This window comes from Pinus tabuliformis, chromosome 9, assembly GCF_031772625.1.
Source record: "Pinus tabuliformis cultivar Carrire ecotype Pingquan chromosome 9, CPIR1, whole genome shotgun sequence".
NCBI classification, from domain to species: Eukaryota; Viridiplantae; Streptophyta; class Pinopsida; order Pinales; family Pinaceae; genus Pinus; species Pinus tabuliformis.
This window is the reverse complement of record NC_142307.1, coordinates 662,148,174-662,175,824: the sequence shown is the minus strand read 5'-3', so window position 1 is coordinate 662,175,824 and position 27,651 is coordinate 662,148,174. Positions and strand designations below refer to the sequence as shown.

Below are 27,651 nucleotides of genomic sequence, written 5' to 3'. Positions count from 1 at the left end.
ATTTGATATTATCAAAACATGTATTCTTATTTTATATTCTGTGGGAGAAGCAGATATAACAACAGGATTATCTTTGAAGGGGTGCATATTGTTGATCCAGATCAGGTAACCATTTTGACAGTTATATTTGTTGTGATTGGTATGTTATAATTCACTGCATCTCTTTGGAATCATTTTGTCTCCAGTTTTCTCTGTAGTTATTTATTGTTGGGAACTGTCTTGGAGCATCTCATTTTTGCACATTTTTTGTAACTTTTTCTTTGTAGGGTGAATTTCTATGCCCTGTTTGCCGTCGTCTTGCAAATTCAGTTTTGCCGGTACTTCCTCGTGGGCCATCTGTGGACATGTATAGCCAACATGTTATTCCACCGAAGCCCCATATGTTGTCCTCAGAGGAGTCTCTATTGGATTCATCCACAGGTTGTCAAAGCCTTCAGCTTCAACAAGCTTTATCTTTGCTTCAGAATGCTGAAGAATTGACTGGCAAATGCGGATACCGAAGAACTGTGTCATGGCAGTTTCCTGAATCTACAAAAGTGGTATTTGAAGCACTCTTCAACAAGCTGTGTACAATGTACTTTCCAGGGAAGGGCATTGTTAAGCCCACTTCTGGAAGGATCAATCAGAGTTTAATTTTCTGGGATGTATTTAGGTATTCCTTGCTATCGGCAGAGTTAGCTGCTCGCTCATCAAAGTCAGATGCAATTGCAAGAGGCTGTGGGGCTGGATTGGAAGGCCTGTATAAAGCAGTCAATTGTTCAGAAGATTCTGTGCTGTCATTAATTCTGCAGGCTGCTGAAGCAACTCAGAGTCAAAATCGTCTGACGGTGTTACTAAGGGCGAGAGGAATGCAACTTTTGGTTGGGTCAGTTTGTTACTGTGCTTCAAGAGATGCACTCACCGAAAATTCTTTGACAGGTATAGATTAGAAGCATGCCTCAGTTCGATGATCATCTGATGATGAGGACCTCAAGCCTCATTACAATGTTTCTAGTCTTAAATTAATTAGCACTTGTTTGACCATGGCTTTGTCTTAGTATTCTTTAGTCAATGCACCTATACTAAATATGTATGTGTAACAGATAATATTTCCTCACTTCTTGAACATGTTGACCAAGGCAAGGATTTTCCAGATGTTCAGTTTTGGAAACGTACTGCAGATCCTGTGCTTGTTCATGATTCTTTCTCATCGTTCATTTGGCTATTATTTTGTCTCCCACGCTCTTTGCCTAAGGCAGCTGAACCATTTATTTGTCTTGTACATCTATTCTATCTGGTCTGTTTGGTCCAGGTAAGCCACACATGAGTTTTAAAATTTACGCTGTCAAGGGTTTAAAGTTCTCATTGTTCACTAGAGTTGTAGAGCATGCTGTGATGTACTGTTTCTTTTTCATTGCAGGCAATTGCATATGCTGGGAGATTTATTTCACCTGAGTCTGATTTCAGTTCTAGTTCATGTTCCTTCATCAAGAGTGTACTTACAGCTGTGTCGGGGACTGTACTAAACCAGTCATCTCTGGAGACTGATGATGCAGAGTTATTGTCATGTCCAACAGCAGTGCTCCTTCGCCGTTTGACTCTACCCTATCTACGGCGTTGTGCTTTGTTATATAAGTTGCTGAATTCTTCATCTGCCCATTTGCTAGAGGCTCATTCTTGGGAGAGTTCAACAGTACCCATGGCTCATGATTATGGGCAAAATGGAGATGAGATTTTAGTAGAACTAGAAGAGCTTCAACAACTGGAAAAGCTCTTTCAGATTCCATGTTTAGAAACAATTCTTGAAGATAGAAACGTCCATGGTCTTGTCTTGAGATGGTGTCAACACCTTTCCAAGGAAACAGGATCACGGTCATACAGGCATGTAGTGCGATGTCTCCCTGCTCGTCGGTTTGAACTAATGCGTTTACCACATATTTACCAAGATCTTCTGCAGTGGTTAGTAATTGTAAAAACATTTATCAAATTTCCCATTATCTATTGTTTCCTCCTTTCATGGATGTTCAACGGTGAGCCATGGTTGATCTCAATTTTGTTCCTTACCAGCTATATTAAAGAATGTTGTCCTCAATGCAAATCGGTACCAGAGCAACCAGCTCTGTGCTTGCTTTGTGGTACACTTTGTTGTGCTCCAAGTCGGCGTTTATGCTGCAGGTTAGTAGCACTTTTGGTTTTCCAAGTATGCTGCTCTGTGGTGCTTATTCTTGTGACTGCACAACTTTGAGACTTCCTATATGTGGGCATTTAATTGCATGAGCTTAATCTGCGTTTTATAATGTTCTTTTGTGGGTGTTGCAAACTATTTCTATGTCCAGTCGAAATGAATGTTACCGACATGCGATGACTTGCGGTGCTGGTGTTGGAGTTTTCTTGATGATAAGAGTATGGATTCAGACTCAAACATCTCTACATTTGTTATGTGATATGATTAAACATATGGTCAAGAATTTCCTTTAAATTTCATCAAACATTTCTTTGATTAATGTGTGTCTTTCTTTTACTAGAAAACCAATATTTTGCTTCAAAGGTCTACACGTCAGGCGCCTTGGCCTTCTCCATACTTGGATGCATTTGGAGAGGAGGTAGTGTATTTTTAGATCTTCATCAATTATGAAGTACAGCATAGTAACTTTCTCCTTTTGTCTATTGGTTAGTTTTTATTGAGTATCTACTTTTGATATCTTATCTGTCATTTAGGATTTATTTATTGTAACCGTCATATTGCAATAAATTATGGGCTCAGTTATAGATGAAATGTCTTAGATGAGAATTTGCATTTGGAGAGCAATATATACCCGTGTCTTTGGTCTTTGTTAGTCGAAGTTAGTTGCTAATATATCTTGTTTTGTTATCTACTAACTAGTTTGTGATGGACGACATGTTTGATACAGCTTTTATTATTTTTGATATTGTGCTTTATGGGTAGGATGTAAGATAGGTCAAAAGGACTATTAATCATAAATTTTGGCAAATTTATCAAAATAAGCATATTTTATGTAAAATATAGTCAAATTTTTAAAGAGAGTTGTCAATTGGCAAATTTATTTTATGGATAAAATTATCTATCTCCATAAATGTAAATTACAATCAAATTTATGGAAGCATTGGTTTATACATTCTTACTGGTATTGACTCTAGGGATGATCTTTTTTTTGCTATTTTCTTCCAAGAAACACCCAAAGTTCTGATAAGAGGGGGTAAATAATTTTTCTTTTCAAAATCCTCATTCTTTTTCTCGCATGAACGAAAGAACGAACTTCCCTGTAGGGGAAGGTCATTCATGGTAGCACTTATGTTTATAAAGAGGCTCTCCATTCTGAATTGAGTTATCATCACGAGTGTGGAAACACCATTGCATGTTGTGCATTCTACCACCGTATTTATTGGTCACATGTAAAATGTAAATAGATTGTTAGTTAGAAGAAAAACATTAATGGTGTTGTGAGTAATGGAATTGACTTCTTGTTGTAATTTTCTAACTCATAATTTGGATGGATTCATCATGAACATCGGTGTTATCGTTGGCTTGGGATTTGGTAAAGGAAGCTCTCCTATCTGATCTCCGACTTTGCTTAGTTGCTTAGTTCAAAATTTGACATTGTTTCTAGGTTTGAAATTTTACAAAGGGGAGTTCCAGTACAAATGTGTTTCAGAGAGAGAGAGAGAGAGAGAACCCCAAGTTTGTGTGCATGACTTTTGAGAGCTCCATAGTCATTAAAATATAGAGATGATATTTTGATTCTTTTTCTTTCATTTCGTTTTGGATAAGATCTTGAGACAATGTAAGAGGCAGGGGCATCAAATGTACAACTATGGTGCTTTATCCCTCCTAAGGAGGGACTGTAAGACTCAAATTGGGATTTGTCCACATTGCACCTCAACACGCTCGTTGAAATAGGACAATGACTAATGGGAGGGTATTATTTCTCTGTTTCAGGTGACTTTTGAAAGTGGAGTCAATGTCAAGATGGGTGACTTGATTTGACAAGGTCCACCAGAGGAGAAAATCAAGTTCTATTTCACATCTTAGAAGTTGTGGAGAGCAGGTTGGGAAACAAGAAGGGGGATGCAAAAAAGGGTTGTTGAGGAGCCCAAGGAAAGATAGGGAAGATATCCAAAGACACTTTTATTCTAATCATGGCACTTTGATGGAAAGGAAACATTATGAAATATACATGTAAGAAGAGATGGGATAGAGATTATGCAATGTAGAATTTAAAATCCTTGTAGACTTTAACCATCAAGATTTGTGGTGGTGATGAAAATGTGCAACATAGGATGAAATTGTTTCTACTCAAATTGGATGGATGAACATTACATGAAGAATTGACAATAATAGATGGTGTCAGGAAGGTAATAACTCAACAAAAAAGATCGCTGAAGATGTAACCACTACTGAAAACATCAAGGATGCAAGGGACAAAAAATGGAAGCGTAAATAGAAGATTTGGCAAGGTAGGTATGAATTATGAAGATGATATTTTACAAGGTCGTGAAATGTTTATACCAGCTATGATAGCCCTGTGAAGGAGAAGATGTGGAAACATGCAATAGTAAAACATAAGTGATAGAAGAACAATCGATTTAGTGGATAGGTCGTAGAATGATGAAAGATGATGTGAAGCAAGTGATAGACATCTTGTTTGTGCCATGCAACATGGCATTTAATGATATGACATGTGATGGTGTCATGCAAGTTCAAAAAGTAACAATTGAGGATATCATAGAAGTAGGACACGACTTAATAAAAGTTTGTAAACTAATTTGTCAGGACATTATAAAGAGTTGATCCTATTAATGAAGATATCTTTAATAGAGAGAAGGATCTCATTAAGGGGGATATCTTGCTTGGAGAGGGTGCACGATTAATAAGGATGCCTTTGTCAAAATCATTAAAAAGATAAAAGACAATGACTTAAATGTGAAGGATGTTGTATCTATTGTGTTATATTGTTTGCATTAAAATTTAGAATGACAACCTATGTGTTGAAGATTTTATAAAGTCATAATTTTATATAGAGTGGGTGCATCATAGTATATGAAAATGTAGTCATAATTTTATATGCAATGGGCATGTTAGTACAAAACCTTATTTATGGATGAGATACCTAAGGGTATTCCACTTGCTCGAGATCATGACCATGCTATTCATTTGCAAACCTGTAAGTGTACAAGCTAATTGTACAGTTATCCATATGCACAAGAGTGAAATTGAGCATATGGATCAAAAAATTTTAGCGGCTAGCATTATTCAACGTAGTCGGAATGGTTTCACTTTGCTAGCAGTGATGGTTATAAAAAAGGATGGTTCATGGTACATGTGTCCAAATTACAAATAATTCAACAAATGACAAACAAAGGTAAGTTTTCTATTCTTGTTTTTAATGAATTATTAGGCAAATTGTATCGAGCAATTTTTTTTACTATGTTCGATCTTCGTTTTGGATATCATTAAATTAGAATGAGGCAGAAGACATTCCCAAAACACCTTTAGAATACATGAAGGCCATTATGAGTTTTGGGTTATGCCATTAGAATTACTATTGCACCTTTATTTTCAAAGCTTAATGAATTCTATTTTCAAACCTACCCTTGGAAAATTTGTGAAGCATTTTTTGATGACATACTAATCTACAACAAATATTGGGAAGGGCATGTACAACATGTTGCCAAGATCTTGACATATTAGAAGAGCAACAACTATATGTAAAGCCTTTCGGGCGTGCCTTTGGGGTTCAAGAAATAGGTTATGGCTTTGAAATTATCTATAAAAAGGGAAAGCAAAATATTGTGGCAAATGCACTCTCGAGCAATGTTACTTGGGAGCGGGAGCGGGAGCGGGAGCGACCATTTTCAGAAGCTCCCGGTTTGGGAGCGAATCGGGGAGCGATTTTTTAAATATATATATATATTTTTTATATTTTTTAATTTTTGATACATATATGTCAACAAAAACATGTAGAATGATGAAATAGACATAAAAAACATAAAAAAACATAAATTGATCATTGAACCATATATCACATCAATCATCTAGAAATTATAATCGTCATCAACCATGTCCACAAGTTAGTAAAATACATATTACAACTGCAACATAACATGAAGTTGATACATTGAAGTTGAAAGCTTTCAGAATTGAAAATTCAATAACATTTATCATCATTGATCACCAAAGTAACAAGTTGTACTTGTAAGCCAAGTTTAACCATTACAAGAAGTAATATCGAAGATATTTCTAAGTCCTAACTTCTAACTGTTAACATGATATGAAATGTTAAAAATTTATAAAATGAAACATGAATAATGAGATGAAATGAAACAACTTTAGTCTTTCACAAAGCATCATATTCATAATTCACAATCATTACCAATGAGTTATAATTGCCAAGGCCCAACTTCAAACTTCAAATTTTCATTGTCATAGTGATATAATGTTTACAAAAAATATCATAATGTCATAATGATATGAAAGAGTCAAGAGTCAAGAGTCAAGGACTCAAAACTCAACAGTTATGAAAACTAAAGTCTAATAGAAACTAAAAAAGACAAGTAAACTGTAAATCTACAAGTGGCCCTTGCCACGAGAGTCCCCAGGAGTATAAGTAGGTCGTGGTGGTCTTCTAGGAGTCTCCCGCACAGACCGACGACCAGAACTAGAGCCTCCACGCGAGGGTGTCGATGGAGGTGGCGACAGCAATGGAACAAGACTCGGGCCCCGAGAACTGCTACTGGATGGTGGAGGTGGAGGTGGCATGGCTGCTGCAGCTGCTTCATGTTCATCCCGTACAAGCTCCTCTTCTAGTTCTTCCATATGTACAATGCCATCCTCCAAATTGTCGTCCTCAGGGTGATTGTCCCAAATTTTATATGTGGGATCTTCATTAGCCCGATCACAGTAATGGCTCAACAACCTCAAATTGTATTGCACATAAACCAAGCTTTCTGCTCGGTTTTCGTTGAGCCTGTTTCTTTTCACATTATGTATATAACTGTAGGTGCTCCAACACCTCTCTGCAGAAGAAGAGTTTACAACCTGTGAAAGAACTTTTTTTGCTAATTTTGGCAAAAGTTCGTGGCCGCCATATGTTTCCCACCATGTGAGAGAATCAAATTTATCTTTGTCGTCCATTGCATGGAAGTTACCATACAAACCACTGCCACTGAAGTATCTGCCTATTTCAAGGCGCACAGCTACACATTCCTCCCTGTCAGGCACCAACTTTTCTAATGCTTCCAGATATCCTCTAGTTACCTCTTGATCTAAATGGGGTTTGGTCCTAACACCACCCCCTGCTGCAGGTTTGCCCAACCAAGATTCTGAGTAGTATTTTGGCGTAAGGATATATGCCAAGCAATGTAGTGGAAGGTTAAGCCTATTCCACCGTTCACACACACAATCATGAATCAGTTTGTACAAGTTGGGATCTTTATTATGAACAATGTCTTTTATTTCCCCCAACATGGTATCCATTTGCTCATACACCTCGCCAATCACTGGTTTGTCTGTATCTGCAAACCGAATCATGTTATAAATTGGCTTGGTGAAATCCAATACCTGTCTCACAGTTGTCCAAAACTGCCCATCAAGAGCGGCCTCCTCCACCGTTTCAAAACCTGCCATGTCAGCTACATTTGTAGCCCTTTCCTTTAACACCTGCCAATGTGGACTTGATACCATGCTAGCTAATGCCTCTCTTACCTTCAAAAGGCGCCTGAAGGTGAGGTAATAGCTACCAAATCTAGTCCTCGCAATCTTCAACAACTCCAATCTCGAGTGACTGCGGAAAAGGCCATGGGTATTGCTATGATTTGTAATAAATTTTATCATTTTTTTTCCTTTCTTGTACAAATCACCAATCCATTGGTATTGTTCATTTTTGTTTTTGACAATATCATGCAACAGAAGGTTCAATGTGTGAACCAAACATCCAGACCAAAATATGTTCGGGTATTTATCCTCAATAATTGCTCTCGCTGCCTTACAATTAGGAGCATTATCAGTGATGACTTGGATGACATTGTATGGGCCAATACGCTCAATTGTTTCAAGCAATGCTTCTGCAATGTTGATAGCGGTCTTGAACTTGTCTGAGTAATCATGTGCAGCTAGAAAGATGGGACCACTTCGGGACACAGCAAGAACACTTATCAATGGCTTGCCTTTTACATTTGTCCATCCATCAGATACAATGGACACCCCATTGTCAGTCCAAGAACTTGTCATTTTATTCAAAGACTGTGATATTTTTGCTTTTTCATGATCAAGGCCAACAGTTCTTGCCTTGTCATACCCAGGGCTCTTGTATCCTTTAGGGGCATCATTTATGGCAGAAACCATTTCGTGCCAATAAGGTGAGCGTAGAACATTGAATGGTATCCCACATGCATAGAGGAACCTGTAAACTTTTGAATCCACATCATTCCTACACCCCTCATCAAGGAAATCTGATATGGTTCTACGCCTTAAAGATGATGACCCTGTGCCTCCATGTCCATATCCACTGCCTTGGGAGGATGCTGAAGGAGTTCTTTGTGATGGTGAGATTGGTTCAAAGAAACCCCTTGATCTTTTTGTTCTGTATTGGGCGTCCTCCTCTTCCTTTATGTATTTGGCTCTATCTGCTGTTGACACCTTGTCACAAGTTTTGATTCCTATTTGTTTCTCTCCATCCCATGGCCTTTTCCCGCAGAGGTGTCTTCTAGCACGGGTGTATGAGCCTGTGTAGTCAGTGTTGCAATGGGGGCAATGAAATTTAGTGGTTCCACCCCCTCTCCCTGTTTCAGCCCTGTGAACATATTTCCACAATGGAGTTTGGTCTTGTTTAGTTTTTTGACCCTCATGTTCACCCTCCTCAACCTCCTCCTCGCTGGGATTTTCACCCATTTGACTTCCTCCGACTTCTTCATCCACCTCTTCAGTTTGAGGCCCCTCCGTTTCCTACTCTCCACCACCATAATAACCATAAAAGGGACCAGGAAGAGGAAAATGCCAATAAATATCCCCAGGTCCATGGTGTTTGATGTTTGTAGGGTTTGAGTCTTGAATCTGCAAATTAATTTAGTTTATTGGGATTAATTCATTTAATTTATTAATTTAATTTAAATTAATGAGCTTTAAACTCAAACAGGTAAATTAAACTAACCAAATTAACTACCTAACCAGCTAAACTAACTAAATGATTAAGTTACTTACCTCTGCAGGCTTGCTCCTCGCTCCTTGGCACTTGCTCCTTGCTCCTCAGCTCTTGCTCCTTGCTCCTCAGCTCTTGCTCCTTGCTCCTTTGCTCTTGCTCAGCTCTCACTCTCAAGCTCAATGAAGTTGAAATGATTTTTGTTTGGCCCATTGGGCTTATAAACAAAAAAAAAATTTCTAATTTTTTTTTAATTTTCGGGTCCGGCGGATTTTTTTTTCCGCCGGACCGCTCCCGGTCCGTTAAAAATCGCTCCCGGAGCGTCTTTTAATGCCCGGGAGCGATCGCTCCCCGATCGCTCCCGGGCATTAAAAGACGCTCCGGGAGCGCGGGAGCGATCGCTCCCTGAAGCGCTCCCACACAGACCAGGGAGCGCAAATTTTTTTTACGGGAGCACGCTCCCGAAAATCGCTCCCGTCCAGGAGCGATTTTGGGAGCGCGCTCCCGACCCGCTCCCGCCCGGAGCGCGCTTCGGGAGCGGGTTCGGGGGGGGGGGGGGGCGCTCCCCCGCAACACTGCTCTCGAGGAAAGTGGAAGACACATAGGGTTTAATATGTACTATTTGCATTCCACAATCTGACTGGATGTAAGAAAGAAGGATAAAATGGAAGGAAGATGAGAAATGGAACATGGAAATGCTACCATTGTCATCTAGGCTATGTTACCGGATCCGGCAGAGGCAGGAGGAATATTGCCGGATCCACGGATCTGAACCGGATCCGGATACGATACACCAAAAATACGTATTTTATAAATATACAGTTTTTGGAAACGGTAAACTTTCACAGGATACGGACCCTGCTGGTGGCTGTCGGAAACAGTGAAATGGTCGCCGAAAAGTTAGAAAACGCGGAATTTTTTTAGGTTTCGATTGTCGCTGTAAGTTTAGATATGCGTCCTCAGCCAGCGAAGAACGCTGTCGTCAGTCAGCCGTTGTCCCCATGCTGCCGTCAGTCAGTCATTGCCCAGCAAGGCTTACCCACGGTGCTCAGCCACCGCCTCGTTGCTGCCCGTTGTTGCTCAGCGGACAGGTTAAAAAAAAAATCAAACAACATATAAAATACACAAGAAAATTACAGAAGAAAATTATAATCGCTTATAACTTCCGAATCCTGGTAACATAGGAAAATTATAATCGCTTAGAATACAAGACATTATAAACTTTAATGAACGTGGATGTGATGAAAATTATAATAGACTTATTGTTAATTTAAATATTTAAAGTTTAAAAAGTAAGTTTTTATTTTAATCAATTTTAAACTTTCTCCTCATGTTTAAAAAGTAAGTTTTCTAAAATAAGTTTAATAATTTTGCTTAATATAAATATTATAACTAATAATTGATTTTTAAATATTTATAAACGATGCATTAATTTTATTATAATTAAATTAATAATTATTTTAAATATTTATAAATGATGCATTAATTTTATTATAATTAAACTAATAATTATTTTTAAAGTATTACATTGAATTATATATTTAAAAATTCACATATGTTTTTTATTTTTATATAAATTTAATTAATGTTTAATAAATATTAATAAATGATACATTAAATATGAAATTATTTATACAATAATTATTTATTGTATGTAAAAATTATATATTTAAAAACTAACTTATGATTTTATTTTTATATTAATATAAATTTTAATTTTTTTTTTATTTGCTTGGACTTGACGTTTCCTTGCCGTTTCCCGATCCTGGCTTTTCAAAAAATTAGTGGATCCGTATCCGAATCCGTATCCGTATCCGGATCCGGATCCGAATCCTGGTAACTTAGCATCTAGGCAACAACTTCCCTTGTTCTAGTGAAGGAAGGGAGGCTCCCCTAGTAGCCGTTAGGGTTCCTAAAGCAAGACACAGTCAAGTCTAAGGACACCTATTTAGCGTGAATATAAGACAATCATCAAGGTAAGTTTAAGGTGGTTATTAAATGCCATTTCAGATTTGATGAGGATGTAGGGAAAATTAGAAAGGCTAAAGCTCAATAAGTTAAGGCTTGGTACAGGAGGATCTCCAGACATTACAAAAGAAGAAAAAGCTGTTGGCTGTTGCAAAACTCGGAAAAAAAGAAGAAAAATTACAGCAATAGGACAAGCTGTAATAGCAGCAGTAAATTCAGCCATTGAATCATATAATCATCGAGCATAACTTGGGATAGAACAATGAGTTAAACTAGGGTTAAATAGTAGAACGTCTAGCTCTAATGGGGCTGTAAATAAAATCAGCAAGACAAATTATAGTTACAAGATTAATTTTAGGTCAAGTAGATGCACAATTACCCAAAACCTCTTAGCTTATTTGTCTGAAAAGTATACAAAGCTGTTGGAAAAACCAATGTAACGCTAAACAGAAATTAAAATTCAATTTTAGGTTTTGTGATTGACTTGACGAAGAAGACTATTGCCTACTATATTTTTTTCCGCATATGGGGTCAACTAAAGATTCCTTTAAGAGTATGTAAGTAGATCTAAGGTGATATCTAAGGTGGTCCATTACAAACTCTCACAGATCTATCCAATACTTTTACAAGCTTCAAGAGAAATTCAAGAGAAATTCTTCCCTAGAAATCATTCTATGGTTTAAAAGGAGTTTATCCAAGAACAATATGAAAAGAATGTGCACCACCACTACAGAAGTACAATTACACTTATCAATATTCATGAACGAAATTCCAACAATATTTAGGGAGAGCACTTAAGAAATCATTGCATCCATAAACTCTAGCTATGAAAATCTATAGAAGTTGTAAAGTCATGCACAAATAGTCTCCTCAACTAGGCACTTTGGTTATCCATTCATAGCTAAGAAGAAGTATTTAGTAGACACGTAGTAATGATTCTCTGCAAGTAGCAATGATTTACATCTAAGAAGTGCGCCTTTTATTTAAACGAGAGATCTCACACTCTCTTCATCCAATAGAAGCCTTAAAAATATGAAATAGTGCCTTTATCTCTTACAAACCCTAAAGATAAAGTAGAGAAATAAAATATCCATGATATGAGTGGATAGGCCTCAAGACGCCCAACGATTCCTCATAAATGAAATAACCATCTTCAAACATCATGTAGTCCATCATAAATATATGTTAATGGCCATACGTGTCACAAATGATCTCTAAAAGGTGAGTGACTCTCTCCAAATAGTGTGTAGGGTCTCCAAAAGTGATACATTGCCTCTGAGGGTTGCAACATTTCATCATCAATAGTCATCATCTGATTCCTCAAGAGGTGCACAAGAGGTGTGACATCTCATCAAAAGTGTTTAATCATCATGGAAAGGGTGTAATATCCATTATCATAAGGCCCAATGTCCAAAAGTTATAGAACGTCCTCAATTAAATGTGGGAGAAGACTCATTAACATCCTCCAAAGGACCCAAGGCTTATCATGTTCAAGCAAGTAAATTGTTTGAGGTGCTCCAAGTATCCAAATGTGATTGCCTAACATATGTACAAGAGTGGATGCCACATAGAAAATGAGTCATGTCCAACGTAAATCAATTTGGTAGATCACATTAGCTATCATCTTCAAGTTCAAACTCACACTAGCACATGAATTTATGTGATTTGCCAAGTTTAGATATGGGAGGATCATTATTAACCCCTATTAGGTGTGTCATTACCCATGGAGAGGATGATTTCTTAAGAAACCTATCAAATTGTTAGTGCAATTAACATATGTCCGTAAGATATTCATCCACATGAGCATCTTTGTAAATTATGCATTGAATTACACTTTCCATTATGTCTCACTACCCCTTTCTTGTTTTTTTCTTGTATTTTTTTTTGCCTCATTTCACAAAGCCCCCATGTCTTGTAGTAATGGCCTCATAGGCAGCCTTTTGAGCTCAAGCTTTACTTTGGTTTTTGACTTATTGTCGATATCCCTTTATTTTCTTTTCATATTTGAAATTTGTACATCGATCTTTCCTTTTTTTATAAGGCTTAATCAACCTCGAGTATCCTAGGCACTTCCTCTCATGGGATTATGAAGCATGAACCTTTTTGGATACATATAACATCCAACCCAATAAGGGATAGATGGAGTATGTTTTGTATGGGAAGGACATGGCCACACTACTCTTATTAGAATTCCCTAGTAATACCCTTCTCTCCAAGAGTGGCAACACTTGACTAGGAGATTGATGATGACAACCAAGGTGAAACATGTCAAAAAACATAACTTCCAAGCATCATGATTCTTTGCCTAATTCAACACATGATCCCTGCTTTCATGCTAGTTACATTGAGTGTAAACACTTAATATGAAGCAATGGACAAATGTACCTTATGTGTGTCGGGCACCATAATCATGAAATGAGTGAGTTGAGCATGATGTAAGAGGCATTTCTGGGCAAAAATGTTTATTGAAAAGTGTTAAAATTGGAAACTAGGGCCAAATTCCACCTTGGGACAACTCATTTGATGGAGATGATGATTGCATTAAATTCCTCTTTTTGAGAGGACCAAAATTGATATAAAGATCATCCAATTTGGACAAGTAGAAGTGTGTTTTTGAATTTATGCCCACACATGTGCAAAATGTTTAGGTTAGCCACATCATCATGTAGGCTCATGAAGCCAAATGGATGTGACTCTTCATCCTCATCAACTTGTATAAATACAAGTGCTCTCTCACCTCATTTAGCATCATCGTCACACACATTTCTTCTCTCTCCTTCTCTCATTGGTTCATACAACTATTGGGCAGATCATCTCTCTCTCACAGGTGTGGCAGAAGGACAAATTTTCTGGACAAACTGCAGGGCCAAATTTCAGGGCTGTTGCAGGGGTTTGTCTAGCGTTGACCAAGCACTTTGACTCATCCTTTGACTGCAATTTTAGTGGGAAAATTTCGGTTTTGGCAGGCTGTATAGTTTGGCATAGGAACCGAGAATTTCTGGGCATTTTGACCACAGGGCTGACTGCAAGGTTGACTGCAGAGTTGACAAGTTTGACTGCAGTTTTCAAGACTGTTTTGGGCTGACTTTGACCACCTTATCAGGCTGAGTTTGACTAGGTATGACCGATCTCCAAAAAGGAATATTTGCTGTTGTGTTGACCACCTTTGACTTTATGGTTAGGGTTGAATTTGACTACAATTAATTGCAGATTTGACAAGGCTGTTTTGTACAATGATTTGGCAAGTCAATTTTGACTTTGACTTTGTATTATTCTACTCTCTCTCTATTGAACATTTGATATAATATTAAAATTTAAGAAGAATTGACGGTCTTGGTAAACTCCCGACTAGATATATGCTTCACTGTGAATACGTTGAGTCTGTTTATGGTTGAGCCTCATCACGTACATTGGATTGCTGTGAAGAATCTCTTGAGATATCTCCATGGCACAATCAACTATAGACTAAGATATACCGATATACATGGATATACTGATGTTGACTAAGGGCACATTTGGATGTTTCTTCTCATTGGGTCCCGCATCAATTCCTTGGATGAGCAGGAAGCAAAAATTGATTGCTCTAAGCATTTCCGTGGCCGAATACATTGCTGCTAGTATGGCTTGTTTTCGAAGTTGTTTGGTTGAGGAAGCTCTTTAGTGAGCTATTTGAGCATGTGTTGGATAGAACTGTGAGTGGGATTCACTTTTTAGATAATCCCGTGTTCCATGACCGCTCCAAACACATTGATATCAGGGACCACTTTATTCAAGATATGGTACAACGGGGAGCAATAAGGCTCCAACACATCAGGACTAATGAGTAGGTCGCAGACATCCTCATGAAGCCCTTGGGACAACTCATTTGATGGAGATGATGATTGCATTAAATTCCTCTTTTCGAGAGGACCAAAATTAATATAAAGATCATCCAATTTGGACAAGCAGAAATTTGTTTTTGAATTTATGCCCACACATGTGCAAATTGTTTAGGTTGGCCACATCATCATGTAGGTTCATGATGCCCAATGGACGTGATTCTTCACCCTCAACGACTTGTATAAATACAATGTTCCACCAAGGTTCCGGGACGAGGGGGCACGGGAGCGGCCTATGCAAAAGCTCCCTACCATTTTTTAGGAAACGTGGGGGAGCGTTAGGGTCTTAAAAATTTTAAATTTATAAATATAAAATATAATTTATTAATTGAGTCCACTATGACAATTTGGTTTGAATTGAAAAGCTGCAAAGCATGATCATTGATATGAATATCATTTGACATTATCCAAATTTATAATATCATCTAAAATAATAAATTTAAAATTCTAATTTATAATCATACATTATGATTAAAGTTTAAAGTTTAAACCATATTGATGTTCCACTTCCTACTATGAACATCGAATATTGAACAACGAATATTCAATATTAACATAAAATTATAAAAGTAAAGTTTGATACATCATACATCAAGAGTCGAAATTTTATAGAATTATAAAAGATTAAAGTCAAGTCTGATACATCAAGAGTCAAAATTTTATAGAGTGAGAATTTGAATAACTGATAACACAAATGATAAGAGCTGAGAACATCAACATATCAAAAGATAAACAAGCATAATGCAAAATATGCCTCAAGGTAATGCCACAAGGTAATGCTCAAGCCTCAAGGTAATGCCCCGCTAGTCTCTGCATCTAGCTGCTGCATGAATAAATCAGGATCAACCATATCACCATCTGAATCTGAATCACTAGCATTCTCAAACATGCTAAGTGGCACACCAACCAACACCATCTGTCTCTCATCAAGTCTCTCCTCCATATCTACCTGTGCATCATCCTCTGGATCAACATCCCATCGTGTTGCTGGTCCCTTCAAATACTCATGTGTCTTCCTATGCTCAAGACGTAGGGCACTATGCACAACAACTAACTTCTCCGCTCTTCTAGAGGTAAGCTTGTTCCTCTTGATAGAGTCGATGAAGCTATATGTGGACCAATTCCTCTCTGCTGCAGAGGAACTAGCAATCTGAGACAACAAACGCATGGCTAGATCTTTGAGCTCTGGAGCACCATCCCCATGCATCCTCCACCAACCAATTGGGTCATCTTGGGCTAGATCTATGCGATCTGCCCGAGCACCACGTGTGTTGAAGGGCCCACTAAGAGATGCAAACTGAACAAACTGTCTTCAAAATTTTGACCCCTCCTCCTCACTGTACATCTTTGCAATTGCATCTAGGAAGCCTTTCTTTACCTCTGGATCATCAATAGGAGGCACCCTCCCAGGTCTCTTAACATACCATTTTGGGTTTAATGCATATGTTGCCATGTGCAAAGGTGTGTTCATGCGATCCCACCTACTGAATGATGGGTTGAATCTGGGAAGTATAGAACTCTAATGAGGGCTCTCTCTGTTGAATGGCTACCTTCACACGACCCAACATGCTATCAAAGGTCTCATAAATTTCTCCAAGACTAGGAGCATCTGAATCAGTGTAACGAATGACCTCCACAATATGGCCTAAGAATGACACCAAATAAAAACAATTTGCCCACCAATCATTGTCCAACACCTGAACCCTGACCTTCTTCCCAATGTCTGTCTTTGATTCTGACCACCTTCCCCACTCTGAACTCACAACCAAGGATTGTAGAGGTGCTTGTACCTCTATCATCCTCTCCAATAAGAGAAAATAGCTAGCATATCTAGTATCAGTGGGCTTGAGGAATTCCTTCCTTGTGTGAGCCTTGTACATAGCCAAGGAGGTGTGGTGGTTGCAGATAAACATCTGCACATCTCTTGCCGCTGACACCATGTTTGATATCCACTGAATCTTGCCAATGTCCTTTAGTGCATTAGTGAGTGCATGCACACAACAAGGAGTCCAAAAAATGTGTTGATACCTGTTTTGAATCAATAACCTAGCTGATCTACAAACTGCTGCTGCATCTGTCACAACCTGCACCACACTATCAGGCCCAACATCCTCTATAGCTTCTCGAAGAATCTCAAATTGGAAAGATGTATCCTTGCACTTTCCAGAACAGTCAACAGCTTTAAGAAAGAATGGACCTTCTGAAGATGTCACTATGATGTTGATTAGTGGGCGTTTTCGAATGTTAGTCCATCCATCCATAACAATAGAGCAACCAAACCTCAGCCATGTTTGCCTCATTCTCTCTTTCTGTACATTAATTTTGGACACTTGTCTATCCAAAATTGTTGTTCGTAGTTTATGTTCTCCGGGTGGTACATATGAAGGCCCTATTTTTTTGCAATTGCTTGGACCATTTCCTTGTAATAAGGAGAACGAACAACATGGATGGGAATCCCATGAGCAAAAAGAAATTTGCCAATTGCATCATCTGTTGTTAAACACACATGGACAGCGCAAGAGATGTGAAAGATAAATCAGTGAGTACATTTTTTTTATTAACAATAGATGTACATTTATAATACAATGTTGTGACTCTTGGGTTTCAGATCCCAAGGTCTCTTGGACTGCTTAGTCTTTTCGGCTTCCACACTAACCCTTTAGGATTAGGTGTCCAACATTCCCCCCCTTAATCTGAAGGGTTATGTATGAGTCCAAGAAGAGAGCTGTAATACAAAATGTGCAAAAAATGCATGGCAGCACTAGGCTGAATTTGCTCTATGAAATGTTGGTATAAAGGGCGGTGGTTTAAGGATGACCACCAACACTGGAACACTTAGTGCAGTTCCCGGAACTCTTCCAAAACTGGCAAGAAACTGAAGTTTTCTGCTAGAGGAAGTGATCCTATTGTTTTAAAGAGGAAAACCTTCAACCATAAAAGGGAGGTCTCACCCCGCATAAAAGGTAAAACTTCAACCTGAAAAGGGAAGTCTCAACCTGTGATGGTTTAAGGATAACCAACAACTCTGTGATGGTTTAAGGATAACCAACAACTCTGGAATGCTTAATGCAATTCCTGGAACTCTTCCAAAACTGGCAAGAAGCTGATGTCTTCTGCTAGAGGAAGTGTTCTCAATTTTGTTCACGGGCATCTTTGTCTCTGGCTACAACTCTGAAACTGGTGTGGCAGGTTGTGGCTCAGGCTCGCTTGATGTGACTTTGAAGCTTGTAGATGACCATCATTTCCCCCCCTGTCAGATACAAGGTGAGAAGATGGAGAAAACTCAACTGCAAGACTGTTCAATATTCTGGAACACGTTCTGACATGTGTTTGAAATATCTTCTTGGCTGTTGATACCCATTGCCAAGAAGCGATCCATCCAATATGAATCTTTGTTCTTGCAGGACGTTTGTTTTTGAAGCATCTGTGTGAAGAATGGATGGTTTTATGACAGTGCTCACATGGATGAAGATCAAAACAGTGATCTTTCAGATGGCCAACTCGATCACAGTGTTGGCATTTCATGATCTGTTGTTTTTGTTGTTGTTGTTGCTGTAGAAGAGGGGCAGAGTCTGGAACAGCTGAAGCTGCACTGTCATGAGGAGCAGGTGAACTGTCATAAATGAATCCAGCACTCTGAAACTGAATGGGCTTGGCATAGTCTGGAATATGAAAGGACAAGTCCTTGTCATATCCAAGACCAGTTCTGTGCTTGTTGTGGACAAGCTGTTCCCAAGGTCTGATGATGGGCTTGGGAAGTGCAGACTGAGTTTCTGCATCTGCATTTACAACTGTTGCTTTATTGAATACTGAATCTGAATGAACTTGAACAATATTGACTTGCTGTTTATGGGAGTCTGCTTCATTGTTCTGAACAGAAACAGGTTCAGAATGATGACTCCACTGGTGTAATTCTTCCTGCTGTAGCTTTGTTTCCAGCTGCAAAAACTCAATATTTTCTTGTACATTTTTCAAACAGATTTGAATGTTTGCGACAATGGCTTTATCAATCATAATTGTATTGTCCGTGGTAGAATGTATTAGAGTGCTCAGCAATTCTAATACAACACCCATTCTATCCATTTCTCTGACTAATTCCTTTTCAGAATAAACTTTTATAGGATCAACAGGCTTCTCAGTGACATCATTATCACCTGCTGTGAGAGATGATTCACGGACTGTCTTTGTCTTTGGACTATTTCGTTTGTTGCCAATAACAGGCAAACTTGAAGACAACTTTATTTCTGAAGGTGCAAAATGACCTGTCATTCCCTCAAATGCCCGCATCTTTGGTTCTATCTTCTCCAACCTGGCATTGATCTTTTTCAGCTGGCTTGGGCGAAGATTGCGACATTGGAGTTCCTCCCGAAACTGAGGTCCTCCTTGATGATACATTTCCTCAAAACATAGAATAGCTGCTTCCCTAACATTGCTGTTTGAGTCTTCTAGCAAATGTAACATCGATGGAAGCACTAAATGCTGGAAAGGAAGCTCAGTGGCAACAAAAAGACTGATAGCAGATGCAACAGTTCGAGCAAATTCTTCACGAACTCGCCAATTTTTATGTGTCCAAGCATAGCTCCCTGCTCTCTCCACAATTATTGTTGGTGATGATACCTCCATGAGAGCCAGCAAAAGCCTGCGAGCGGCATCGCGCACGGGCTGTTTGCCATCTCCTAACCTTTCAACAATGGCTGGCAGCAAGGCATTGAAATGTAGCTTCAGATGCTCCCCGGACAATGATGCCGCGAATGCAAGTGCCTACAGAGCGCCCTGACTGACCCTAAAATTATTATCCTTCAAGAGCGACATAGATGCGTCCACGAGATTGGTCACTTCGGTCGCACTCATACTCTTGGTCGAATGCTCCAGGAGCTGCTGCAGCCTCTCCACGCCGGCCATACGCTCCTTCGTGTCCTTGGCCTGCACCATCTCTATCGCTTCCTCCATTGTGGTTATCATTGCTAAACATCTGGACTCCAAATAAAGCCACGATATGGTCCCGCCACTGGGGATCAAACCCGTGCGGATCTGGGAACCTAAATTTTGTGCATACAATACAATGGCTCGCTTAATGGGGGTTTCGAAACTCAGATCTTGCACCTGCGGTTGCGGCCATGAGAAGGAAGCAAGTGAAGCCCTGGCCCTGCCGCCCTGCTGCCTCAGAAGACGGAACACCTCAATGGGCTTCAGTGTTATGGACTGAAGATTTGCAAACAGGAAATACGTCTGTATTTCTCTCAGAAGACGATTTCTGAAACTTGTCTTAGATTTCCCATGCTTCTTGGTCGCAGCAATTGCACTATATATAAAGCTTTGGTAAGTCCATACGTCTACGGTGTGCTAGAGAACTTCAAAAGTCTAATATACGAATAATCTGCCTCTAGGTTACGGACCACACAAGATTCTCGTTACTTAGGGCGATGACACATTTCTCATTGATGTGATTCAAACTGGTCCGAAGACAATCTGAATATTGGCGTGTCAATGTTGTTCATGCTATTGTTGGCGGTATGTATTACAATCAGAATATATGGCGGTATGTATTACAAAGCATGCAACACGAGCATAACGAAGGAGGCAGGTTCAAGTTCAGCTCTTCTTGGAGAAATGGAGAAAGGCTTGCATTAGATGTCGCCTGCAATGTCCGTCTTTACAGATATATATGAGCAAATATCATAAATGCATATGCCTAAACAGCCCGCCGAGGTTCGAAACCCGTTCCACAGAATCCTTTGGGCTTAATAAAAAACCAAAAGCAATCTCCACCGGAAAATAATCACCGACCTTTGTATTACGAAAAAACTCCCTTACCTCATTGAAGAGTTTTAGCGGCTAAATTACTCAAAAACCAGTACTTAGCGTGATCATTTCTCAAATTCCAACGTCTTACCGTCGATTGCATGACCAGGGACAAAAGAACACATAAAATGCACTATTATTCGCCGGGAGATGCACCGTTTCTCACCCTGAGACTCTAAATTCTGTGAAACGGTGTAATGGCTATTATTTCAGTAACGCTAACTTGACAGAGGCAGCACATTCAGTATTGCAGGCGAGAATAATGGACAGAGAGCGTTTTTCTGCGGCCCGTCCTGAACATGATAAGTCGATCGTAGAATAAAGCTATGACAAAGCAGTACAGATTAGGTTATGAGTGTCTTTACAACCGTGGTATCCTCTCCTCTGAACCATTCATCTTTTACGATTGCACGCGTGGCAATGAACGTTTCATGCTTTCGGTGTGGAATCCTTTTCTTCCTTTTGCCTGGAGTACGCTTCCCCAACCTCCAATTACTTGGATATCAACAAGTAAAATTGGGAAGACATGTTTACGCGGCCAGTTGTGAGGGAGAGAGCTGCAAACGCTGCCTCCTAAAAACTTGAATTTGGATGCCTCACATAGGGTCCCATCATATATTCAGATAAATGAAGTATCAAATGGCGCTGTTGTGATTTATCTATATGGAAGACTTTCCTTTCCTTATCATACGTTAGAAAATCTCATTCCAGGAACCCCACAAATTGCCACATGTATGTATTTTATTCCAGCTGTAGATGGAGCTGGAAGCGGTGTGAGGGAAACCCAGTCCGTCATCCGCGGTGACCTGTACTTCCCAGGACACGATACCGAGGATGGTGAGGTATTGATATTATTTGAGTAATATGATGGACAGAGACGTTTTATGAATCAGTGAGAGAGCGTAGGTAAAAATATGGCAGACAGACATGTCAGAAGAACCGCTTGGACAGTGCTGGACAGCGCCAGGAGCAGCTAACATTTAGCTGAAGAATTGATGGCAGAAATGACTGCACAGAAAGGCCATAAGACAAATGGCTCACATTAATTATGCAGGGCAGGAATACGCCTGCTCTGATACCATGTTAAACACACATGGACAGCACAAGAGATGTGAAAGATAAATCAGTGAGTACATTCTTTTTATTAACAATAGATGTACATTTATAATACAATGTTGTGACTCTTGGGTTTCAGATCCCAAGGTCTCTTGGACTGCTTAGTCTTTTCGGCTTCCACACTAACCCTTTAGGATTAGGTGTCCAACATCTGTGTCATCTCGATCTAGAATGTTGTACATCCCAGACACTGTACCAGTACCACCCATTGCAGAAGAACGAGATGCACCAGTGGAAACCTTTGTCTTTTTTGATGAAGCACTGGATGGAAGAATATTTGTAGCTGCATCAATATGTCTACTAGAAAACAATCCTTTCCCAGTGGATGCCCTTTGTGGCCTCCAAAGTTGCTCTCTCAGAGCTGAATTCAGGTTCTTTGAGGGACACATATTCACTCCTTTACCTATAATAGCCAAAATGTGTTGCTTCACCCTGGTATAGCTGCCAACAAAGTGATGCCCACAAATATTGCAGAGCCAATCACGTGAGTCACCACCAACTTTTGGATTCTTTTTTGGCAGTCTAGTTGCATAGATTAGAAGTGGTTTTAGAGGATTAAATGTCCCCTTTGATAATTTTTCCAGCTCTCTTGGCGGGCCTCCAAAATCTACACCATGCCTATTCTGGTATCTTGCCCCCTTGTGACCACTTTGAACTTCTTTCTTGTGTATCATGTGGCTCACTACAGTGGTAGCTACTGTCACTGTTCTCACTGTTCCCAGAAGAAGTTTGACTTTGACTCATAGTTGTAACTTGTAACTTTGTAAGTTGCAAGTTGAATGACAAGTCAAAATGTAAGTTGCAGCCTGTAGGTTGCAACTTGAAATGAAAAAAAAAAAAAATAGAAACATTACAGCCATAGCAGTGTAGCACATGCCACACACATTGAAGTTTTCAAGTTTTGAACACTGATTTTTTATTTATTTATTTATTTTTATTTGTTTTAATTCACAAGAAAAAAATTAAAATAGAAATTAAATTTTGATACAGTCAAAAATTATAAACAAAAACAGTTTCAATTTAAAACAGTTTTCAATTTAAATTTTAAAACAGTTTCAATTTTTAATTTTTTTTAAAACACAGTGAACAGCGAACACTCAGTGACTCAAGAGTCAAAGCATAATGATAAAAAAGAAATGAAAAAAAATCCTTTGCTCCTAAAGTTAAAACTGTTTCTATAATCTATTCACTCAACTAAAGTCTAATAGTCTAGCTTTGATTCATATATAATAAATTATAATATAATGGCAGTTCCTGAGATTTCTAATTTTTCAGCACATAATATATTATTTCCGGCCATTAATTTACATAAATTATAATTCATTAAGATTCAAAAATCCATAGAATTTGGTGGCTGGAAATTTAGTGTACTAACTTGTTCACTAAGCTGGAAATTTTCTGAATTGATTACAAGTGATTTTGTTAGAAAGTGTAACACTTCTTGCTGCCCATAGTATTTTCATTTTGTCATGCTTGCAGTAAACGCATGTTAGTCTATAGTCCACCCAATTATTTCCCACATGACATAGGTGCTGCTACCATAGTTTGTAATAAAATGTAATTACATATTGCACGCCCCCATACAACAAAGATGATGAGCAGTGCATATTGTTTCACAATTAGGCAACAAAACAACTTTAAACATCAAAATGCTAAAATGTTGCTACAAAGAAGAGAGGAATTAGAATCCTTCCACACTAGAAAACTCTCCTTTAAAGGAAATCCCAACCAAAATGTGTCCCCTTACTGTCAAAACTTTGCTGCTGCTGTCTAGACTCTAGAAGTTGTCGCTGTCAAAATGAAGATGACCAAATGAAGTGAAAAATGATCTCACTTCAACCCCCCTCTCTCAATTTTTCCCCTCTATTCCATTTTAGGGTCTGAAGGCCATTGCAGAGGCCACCAACCCCTTTTATTGCTTTAGTTTTATTATCTAGAAAAAGACTCAGCGTCAACCAATTTCCATCCCGATTTCTGATAACAGCCAAGAAACAGTTGAAATGTTTGCAGAAACTGCCCAAAATGTTTCCAGAAACTGCCCAAAACTTCTCATCGGATTCTGAAATGTTTCCAGGCTGGTTTATGGCACCAAGAAATGTTTCAAAAACTGGAAAAATCAAAATGTATCCAGCTGACCAGAAACAGTTTTCATGTATCCTTAGCATTGACTCAGCATAGGTATTGTAGGCTGATGCTAAATCTCAGAAGCCAGTTAATATGTTTCATATAGGAGAAAAATAATTGGGCACATTCATACAGTGATAAACATTTCTTCAACATTATTAAAAACTTTGTATGTCAAATATCATGCAAATTAAAAACACAAACTGAATGTCTCATATTCTTTGCCTGTCACTCCAGTTATCTCCCCACTGTACAGTGTAATCCAGCCATCACTTGAGAAAAAAAGGAGAAGTTTTAAAAGGGAAAATTCATGTACGTGAGGGGATTCGAAAGAGAGGGCGTGCCGCGTAAGAGAAAAAATAACCCTGAAGAATGTTGGATACTCTTATTTTGTTGAAACCATATGGATAATCAAGGATTAATAATTATGATTTATCATTATGTATCCGCATAAAAGTTTTATTGGAATATCGAAGATATCAATCAAAACTTACTCCGAGATTCTTGACAAAACCATATAAAATGAAACGCTCTTCAACCCAAACAAAGGCACAAAAATTATAAGTTATTGAACTGTTAGTCTGTTACTAACCCGTTAAGTTGTAGGCTGTAGCAGTCCGCTCCTCAACACGCAGCGCTGCTCAGGGAGGTGCTGCTCGAACGATGGGAGCTGCTGCTTGTAGGACGATCGACCAGACAGAGGGCAGAGTTCTGGAATGATAAATCGGAAATCCAAACAGTGAAACACGCTCAGCAAACTTGCAAGGCTGTGTGTTGTTCATGGTTCAGGGTGCGTGCCTTTTTTATAACATGAAACCGCCATTTCCCGCCATTTTCCAAGGCCCAAAACCCTAAACGTTAATTAAGTTATTAACTCTTAATTAAAGATTAAATTCAGCTTTTAATTAATTAAAATGGTTTTTAATGCATTAACGCCCCCCCACGACCCCCCTCGCCCCCTCTCGACCCCCCTAGCCCCCTCTCGCCCAACCACGCCCCCTCACGTCCCCCCACGTCCCCTTTTTCGGAAACGACTCCTCAGGGAAGGGAAACGTTTTCCTGGCACGTCCCCCTGAGTTTCCTCCATTTTGGGAGCGTGGGGAAACGTCCCCTACTCGTCCCCAAGTCCTCGGAGCGGGGGGGGGGGGCGAGTCCCCGTGGAACACTGTATAAATACAAGTACCCTCTCGCCTCATTTGGCATCATCATCACCCACATTTCTTCTCTCTCCTTCTCTCGTTGGTTCATACAACTATTGGGCATATCATCTCTTTCTCACACGTGTGGTAGAAGGACGAATTTTCTAGGCAAATTGCAGGGCCGAATTTAAGGACTATTGCAGTAGTTTGGCCAACGTTGACCAAACACTTTGACTCATCCTTTGGCTGCAATTTTTGTGGGATTTTTTTTGGCACGCCGTACAGTTTGGCACAGGAACTGATAATTTTTGGGCACTTTGACCACAGGGCTGACTGCAAGGTTGACCGCAGAGTTGACCAAGTTACTCCAGTTTTTAGGATTGTTTTCGGCTAACTTTGACCACCTTATCAAGCTGAGTTTGACTGGGTATGACCGATCTCCAAAAAAGAATATTTGTTGCTGCGTTGACCATCTTTGATGTTCTGGTTAGGGCTGAATTTGACTGCAGATATGACAAGGCTGTTTTGGACAGTGATTTGGTAAGTCAATTTTGACTTTGACTTTGTATTATTGTACTCTCTGTCTGTGCTGAACATTTGATATAATAATAAGAAGAATTGATCAAAGGGTTTTCCCCACATTGGGGTTTTTCCCGGGCACCCGCCAAATCTGGTTTCGTCTTGTCTTGACTTGTCCTTTGCATTTTATTTTATGTTCTATCTACAGTTACTGTCAATGTGAGTTATGGTTGATGTGATTGCTATTGGAAACTAATTTGGAAGTTGTCATTGGGCTGCTTAAAGTGCATTGAAGGAATTGTGCTAAGCATAGAACATACCATTGTTAACTAAAATTAACAAAAAGCCTAAATGTTATCATTGGGATTGTTGACTGTGGTGTAGATCATCTAAGAGAAATCTCCTTTGGTTACCCCTAAAAATGAGGGGATAACATGGCACATCATAAGAGATGAAAATGTCGTGTGATAAGAATGTCATGCAGGAGCCTGACATGCAAAATGACATGGAAGATGATATAAATAAAGATATGTAGGATGAAGATGATATTCAAGCTAAAGATGTCTCGAGTTCTATTAAAAGAATGCGTTAAGAGTATAAAGTTATGGATTATTAATGCTAGTAGTGCTTTTTTCTAGTGAAGGGTTAAATCTATTGAAACTCCATTGCATTGCATCATCTTAGATACTTATAGGCTTTTCCATTGATTAAAGTTCTTCTCATATCGTGCTTCATCTTTTTTAGTAAACTGCAATTTGGGCAGTTGGGATTTTTTGATATGTAGACATTAGGGGCCCACACAATGGATTTGACGTCTTGATTGTGGTGAAAAGACAAGTCCAATGGTACCATTTTCACTTGATTCTGAGATAGCACATTTTCCTTTGCTCTTTTTGCTTTTTGTAATTATGGGCCAATACTTCGTTTTGCCAAAGTTTGTACCCCCCTATTGTTTGTTTTTATGGGAGAGTGCCTTTTTTAGGAATTTCTATAATTTGTAATTTTATATATTTGGCAAGTACATGTCCTAACAATCATTCCTAGCAAGCAATGGAGTTGTGGTTTGAGTTTCCTCTATTTGGAAATGTGAAGGGGTAAAGAGCACCAATGTTACAGACTCAGAATCAACAATAAATCAGCGAGGCAAAAGAGCGAAGAGTTTTAATCGGATTGGGAAAAAATCGGTGAATTCAATAAATAAAGATATACACATATATTGAGTTAAAGAAAACATTTTTCATTAATATTCAATAAAGCCATGTCCAAACAATGCATAATATTAATAGATGTCCAAAATATCATGAATGAATAAGTATGCCATATATGTTATGAGTCCAAACATGATCGAAAGTACCGAGTCTTGACTCCTAACCAGTGAGTACATAGAACCAGAAGGCATCTGCTTCTAAAAGTTTACAAAATATTGCATACTAATAAGTAAAAAAGCAGTAACTGAAATCTCTTGATTGCTGCTGAAATGATACGATAGTGGTTTGCTACTGAAAACTCTGACAGAGCACACGCTGAAGCTAACGCTGGAGCACGTTGCAAACTATGCCTCTTATTACACTACACCTCTATTTTGCGGAGTAAACTGAAATTGAAACCATGCCTCTATTGCCTTCTCGGTGTATGAGTTGTGGGCTTGAGAAGTGAGAAGTGAGTTACACACTGACGTTTAATTTTTAACCTAACCAAACCACACATTGAACAATGCGACAACCCTCAAAGTTAAAACCCGTGTTTGCCGAGTAGAAGGCTGAAAATCGCCTCAGTCACCTGAATCCAAATTAATTGGTGAGTTGTGAGTCAAACTCGCATTGACCACGAGTCAAACTCAGTCAACACGAGTTTGACTTGCCCAAAAGTGGAATCAGATTGTTTGAGGGCCAGGAGCAGAGTTTGACTCACGATTAATCATGAGTGATCGAAGGTTCATGTGGTTTGTCTCTAGAGGTGACACTAGGCACT

General features: G+C 38.9%; 2 protein-coding genes across 3 annotated transcripts in view; one reads left to right on the top strand and one right to left on the bottom strand.

Moving 5' to 3' along the window:
- PRT6 (proteolysis 6) overlaps positions 1-27,651 on the top strand; it is a 221,844-nt gene that overhangs the window by 154,890 nt on the left and 39,303 nt on the right. For both annotated transcript variants that reach the window (XM_089438457.1, XM_089438458.1), the window contains 7 exons: positions 54-105; positions 267-918; positions 1,083-1,291; positions 1,400-1,938; positions 2,047-2,154; positions 2,316-2,382; positions 2,505-2,582. In XM_089438457.1, the coding sequence (XP_089294583.1) occupies positions 54-105; positions 267-918; positions 1,083-1,291; positions 1,400-1,938; positions 2,047-2,154; positions 2,316-2,382; positions 2,505-2,582 (1,705 nt within the window). The remainder of the gene's footprint in view (positions 1-53; positions 106-266; positions 919-1,082; positions 1,292-1,399; positions 1,939-2,046; positions 2,155-2,315; positions 2,383-2,504; positions 2,583-27,651) is intronic.
- LOC149150411 (CLIP-associated protein-like) lies at positions 17,370-20,162 on the bottom strand. The gene is made up of 2 exons (XM_089439142.1): positions 18,616-20,162; positions 17,370-17,470 (listed from the first exon to the last, which is right to left on the bottom strand). The coding sequence occupies exons 1-2, from the start codon at positions 19,601-19,603 to the stop codon at positions 17,370-17,372; spliced, it is 1,089 nt and encodes a 362-aa protein (XP_089295268.1). The 5' UTR covers positions 19,604-20,162.